Below are 6,000 nucleotides of genomic sequence, written 5' to 3' on the forward strand. Positions count from 1 at the left end.
AAGCCCCACGATAGTATTGACTTTAATGCATGATCCTTTAAAGGGCCATTATACACTCATTTTTTCTTTGCATAAATGTTTTGTAGATGATCTATTTATAAAGCCCATAAAGTTTGTTTTTAAAAAAAATGTATAATTTTGCTTATTTTTAAATATCATTGCTCCTAACCAAGCCCCAAAGTTTTATTTGAATACCATCAGCTACCTTCTCCAGCTTGCTTCTGTTTGTGTAAAGGGTCTTTTCATATGCAAAAGAAGGGGGAGGGGGGAGTGTCTTATTTCCCACTTGCAGTGGGCTTTCCAACTTCCTTTTCAACAGAGTTAAACTGAAAGCTTCTAAGTAAGTTTTTAAACCATTTTATACTGGATTTTTATATCAGTATCTGTGCATCTTATTCTTTATAGTAGTGTCTATTACATGCAGTTATATGAAAATGAGTGTATACTGTCCCTTTAAACAAGGCTTTACATGATGGTGTGCTTTAACACTCACTATGTGAGTTAACTGTGGAACTGCCACATTAAAGGGACAGTCAAAATTAAACTTTCATAATTCAGATAGGACATGCAATTTTAAATAACTTTACAATTTACTTTTATTATCAAATTGCATTTGTTCTCTTGGTATTCTTTGTTGAAAGCTAAACCTAGGTAGGTTTAAACCAATTTCTAAGCCCTTGAAGGCTGCCTGTTATCTCAGTGCATTTTGACAATTTTTTACAGCTAGATAGTGCTAGTTCATGTTTCATATAGGTAACATTTTGCTCACTCCCGTGGAGTTATTTATGTGAAGTCTTGTAATTAAAAAAAAATACAGCAAATACATTCCTAAAGGGACAGTTAACACTGTGTAATTACAATAATGTCTGCAGTCTTAAAAGATAACATATCAACAGAGTCTGAATGTTATTGGGACAGATTAACACCTTGTTTGCTGTAATAGGCTATGGCTAAACTTCACTCAGCAGTTTCCTTGCTTGGTGAAGTCAATTCAGACTTGCACTTGGTGATAAGATAAGAGATGAGATTAGAGATAAGATAAACCGCAAATAAGGGAAATATATATGTGGCAAGGTTATGATTGTGAAACCTGCCTTGTGCCCTTTCAGTTTTTTTAACTGGGAAATATACACTTTTCAGAATAAATTACAGAAAAAGGACAAATAAATAAATTATATTGCTAAGTTGTTTTACTATGCAAATTCTTCATTAAAATCTTACGGCTAGATTTAGAGTTTTGCGTTAGCCGTCAAAATCAGCGTTAGGGGCTACTAACGCTGGTTTTGGGGTACCGCTGTTATTTAGAGTCGTCTAGGTAAGGGTCTAATGCTCACTTTCCAGCCGCGACTTTTCAATACCGCAGATCCCCCTACGCCATTTGCGTATCCTATCTTTTCAATGGGATCTTTCTAACGCCGGTATTTAGAGTCTTGGCTGAAGTGAGCGTTAGAAATCTAACGACAAAACTCCAGCCGCAGCAAAAAGCCAGGAGTTAAGAGCTTTCTGGGCTAACGCCGGTTCATAAAGCTCTTAACTACTGTGCTCTAAAGTTCACTAACACCCATAAACTACCTATCTACCCCTAAACCGAGGCCCCCCCACATCTCCGCCACTCTAATAAACATTTTTAACCCCTAATCTGCCGACGGCACGCCGCCGCAACCTACGTTATCCCTATGTACCACTAATCTGCTGCCCCTAACACCGCCGACACCTACATAATATTTATTAACCCCTAATCTGTCCCCCCAACGTCGCCGCTACCTTACCTACAATTATTAACCCCTAATCTTCCGACCAGACCTCGCCGCCACTATAATAAATGTATTAACCCCTAAACCGCCCCACTCCCGACTCAAAAACCCTATAATAAATAGTATTAACCCCTAATCTGCCCTCCCTAACATCGCCGACACCTACCTACAATTATTAACCCCTAATCTGCCGACCGGATCTCGCCGCTACTCTAATAAATGGATTAACTCCTAAAGCTAAGTCTAACCCCAACACTAACACCCCCCTAAGTTAAATATAATTTTTATCTAACGAAATAAATTAACTCTTATTAAATAAATTAATCCTATTTAAAGCTAAATACTTACCTGTAAAATAAACCCTAATATAGCTACAATATAACGAATAATTATATTGTAGCTATTTTAGGATTAATATTTATTTTACAGGCAACTTTATTTATTTTAACTAGGTACAATAGCTATTAAATAGTTAATAACTATTTAATAGCTACCTAGTTAAAATAATTACACAATTACCTGTAAAATAAATCCTAACCTAAGTTACAATTAAACCTAACACTACACTATCAATAAATTAATTAAATTAAATACCTACAAATAAATACAATTAAATAAACTAACTAAAATACAAAAAATAAAAAAAGAACTAAGTTACAAAAAATAAAAAAATTATTTACAAACATTATAAAAATATTACAACAATTTTAAGCTAATTACACCTACTCTAAGCCCCCTAATAAAATAACAAAGCCCCCCAAAATAAAAAAATGCCCTACCCTATTCTAAAATAAAAAGTAAACAGCTCTTTTGCCTTACCAGCCCTTAAAAGGGCCTTTTGCGGGGCATGCCCCAAAGAAAACAGCTCTTTTGCCTGTAAAAAAAAACATACAATACCCCCCCAACATTACAACCCACCAACCACATACCCCTAATCTAACCCAAACCCCCCTTAAATAAACCTAACACTAAGCCCCTGAAGATCTTCCTACCTTATCTTCACCACGCCGGGTATCACCGATCCATCCAGAGGAGGCTCCGAAGTCTTCATCCAAGCCCAAGCGGGGGCTGCAGATGTCCATCATCGGGCTGAAGAGGTCCATCATCGGGCTGAAGTCTTTATCCAAGCGCGGGCTGAAGAGGTCCATCATCCGGCTGAAGTCTTGATCCAAGCGCGGGCTGAAGAGATCCATCATCCGGCTGAAGTCTTCTTTCAAGCGGCATCTTCAATCTTCTTTCTTCCGGATCCATCTTCATCCCGCCGACGCGGAACATTCATCCTGGCCGACGACTTCCCGACGAATGATGGTTCCTTTAAGGGACGTCATCCAAGATGGCGTCCCTCGAATTCCGATTGGCTGATAGGATTCTATCAGCTAATCGGAATTAAGGTAGGAAAATTCTGATTGGCTGATGGAATCAGCCAATCAGATTCAAGTTCAATCCGATGGGCTCATCCATCGGGGTTCATGTTAGGGTGTTAGGTGCAGACTTAGGAAGTGTTTCCCCATAGGAAACAATGGGGCTGCGTTAGGAGCTGAACGCTGCTTTTTTGCAGGTGTTAGGTTTTTCTTCAGCTCAAACTGCCCCATTGTTTCCTATGGGGGAATCGTGCACGAGCACGTTTTTGAAGCTGGCCTCGTCCGTAAGCACCGCTGGTATTGAGAGTTGCAGTGGCGGTAAATTATGCTCTACGCTCCCTTTTTGGAGCCTAACGCAGCCATTCTGTGAACTCTAAATACCAGCGGTATTTAAATGGTGCGGAGGAAAAAATACACGCGTAGCTAACGCACCCCTTCTAACGCAAAACTCTAAATCTAGCCGTTAGTGTTTACTGTCCCTTTAATGCAGTCAAGACATTTTCAAACTCACCATAATTATATTTTACTGGAAATATTTTAATTACAAGATGTTTAATGTCCTCTTTAAGCATTGAGCTATAGGTAGTCTTGAATATGGTTGAATTACATTTTATAGTCTCACGCCCAAGACCCAAAATGGAGTCCTCTTGCAAATGAAATACTGCGTGTGTTTAAATTAGAGAGGTTTCTTATAGTACTGTAATGTATAACATAAATGTTCCTCTTCTAGCACATGTTTAGTGGTACAAAGTGAATTTTCTGATTGAAAAAGAAGATAGGGATATTTGTTGTGTGGCAGATACATCACTGCATCATATTGAGAGGCCACAATTTGTCTGTGTGTAGCCAAACCAATAGCTTATACCTCACCAAAGAACTGATTATTTGACTGTTTTTTATATATATAAATTATATTTGTTATAGTTTGCTTTGGGCACCAGTGAGTAAATAAATAAATAATAATCTAATTTGGCCCCACATTAATCACCTTTGTAAAACTCAAATGTAGGGATGCGATAAGCCACAGATGAGTCATTTAGTTATATTAAAAAAAATGTGTTTTCCTCCAGTGGGTCTCGGTTCATAATGGGAAGATAATTCATGCCTGTCTATCATTCAGAATAAGACATTTATAACCATGTAATATTGTTTTATCCTTATTGCTCTTTTTAGGTGGCTTCTTTGGCTGGACCAGGTGGAAAGGTGGAAATAGAACAAAATTTCCTGAACAATAAATTGAAAACTATGACAGTTTACTTTGGAGACCTTATCCGAAAAGTATAACAACATTTACTCCCTTTAAAAAGGGAGAAACTTTACAGCCATTATGACTTTGTACAATGGAGAGAGCAGAAGGTTTTATACTAATGTTGTTTGTTTATTCATAAACTCTGCAAGATCTTTTTTTTTATGTACTTGTTTATTTTAAAATAGCTTTAAATCCGTTCATACAAAACAGTCACTAAATATCAAATTGTTTATATTATGCACACTGGCATTTTAAAAGAACAACCTTTCCAAGGGTTACCATAGAAAATACATACATTTACACACATGTGTATGTAAAGTAAAGACTGCAGCAGCAATTTTTTATATGAAATTTTATATAGGATTTCACATGTTTTTCTAAATGGTTTAGTAACAGTAGGAATAAGCCACATGTTACTAATAGTCTACTCGGTTGAATAATGTTTCAAAATAGTTTTTTGTTTTTGAAAAGTTCACTTTTTGTTAAAGAAAAATTTGCATTAATAAAAATGTGATCATGTGGTTTGGTAATTATTGTACTAATTAATGTTTATTAATTAAGAGTTTATTTCAACGTGAGGAACCTTAAAAATTCACCTATGTAAAAGTATCGTAAACCACAATGATGGACTCTGCTGTGTGTTAAATAAAAGCTGTTCATTAACTTTTTTTCACAGAACTAATTCTATGAATCTGAAAATTTATGAAATTTCTATAGCAACAGAGGTAAGAATTTACAACAACAAGCACAATAAAAATTACAAGACAGAGCAATGCTAAACAGTTCTCCCTGTGTACCTATTGCATTAAAAGACCTATCAGTTGTGACAATTTAGTTATTGTTGAAAGGTAATTGTCTCGTTTTCTTGTGATGATATATTCAGAACTTGGAGTAGGTGAAAACTATTAGAAGTTTATGGACTCCTTCCTTTGTCTTTACGTTCTAGTTATTTGGAGGTAAGTAGCTAGTTCTGTAGCTCTGCTTGAGCCTGAAATATTTTTGTACAGATGAAGAAAAAAAAGATTGACTGTTCTTGAAACAAGTTACTAGTATCCAGCCATTATGTGACATCTGTAAGGGTTGTCTGCATAAAGGTTTTGAATCTACTTTGGGGTAACCCTCCCATAAGACAGCATAAAACTTTTGGGAGATTAAATTAATCAGAAATTTCTATATCTTGGCCTATATCCTATTTGACACTTAAAGTGAAGGTCCATTTCTCCAACATAGGTGTGTCCGGTCCACGGCGTCATCCTTACTTGTGGGATATTCTCTTCCCCAACAGGAAATGGCAAAGAGCCCAGCAAAGCTGGTCACATGATCCCTCCTAGGCTCCGCCTTCCCCAGTCATTCTCTTTGCCGTTGTACAGGCAACATCTCCACGGAGATGGCTTAGAGTTTTTTAGTGTTTAACTGTAGTTTTTATTATTCAATCAAGAGATTGTTATTTTAAAATAGTGCTGGTATGTACTATTTACTCTGAAACAGAAAAGAGATGAAGATTTCTGTTTGTAAGAGGAAAATGATTTTAGCAACCGTTACTAAAATCGATGGCTGTTTCCACACAGGACTGTTGAGAGGAATTAACTTCAGTTGGGGGAACAGTGAGCAGACTTTTGCTGCTTGAGGTATGACA

The 6,000-nt window shown here is 36.7% G+C and overlaps 1 protein-coding gene across 1 annotated transcript in view; it reads left to right on the forward strand.

The window, feature by feature from the left end:
• Positions 1 to 4,728, forward strand: part of TGS1 (trimethylguanosine synthase 1) — a 219,883-nt gene extending 215,155 nt beyond the window's left edge. The window contains exon 13 of the mRNA XM_053715049.1: positions 4,289 to 4,728. Coding sequence (XP_053571024.1) covers positions 4,289 to 4,399 — 111 coding nt within the window. The 3' untranslated portion in view covers positions 4,400 to 4,728. The remainder of the gene's footprint in view (positions 1 to 4,288) is intronic.
• Positions 4,729 to 6,000: the final 1,272 nt, after the last annotated feature.

Source organism: Bombina bombina, chromosome 5 (assembly GCF_027579735.1).
Source record: "Bombina bombina isolate aBomBom1 chromosome 5, aBomBom1.pri, whole genome shotgun sequence".
NCBI classification, from domain to species: domain Eukaryota; kingdom Metazoa; phylum Chordata; class Amphibia; order Anura; family Bombinatoridae; genus Bombina; species Bombina bombina.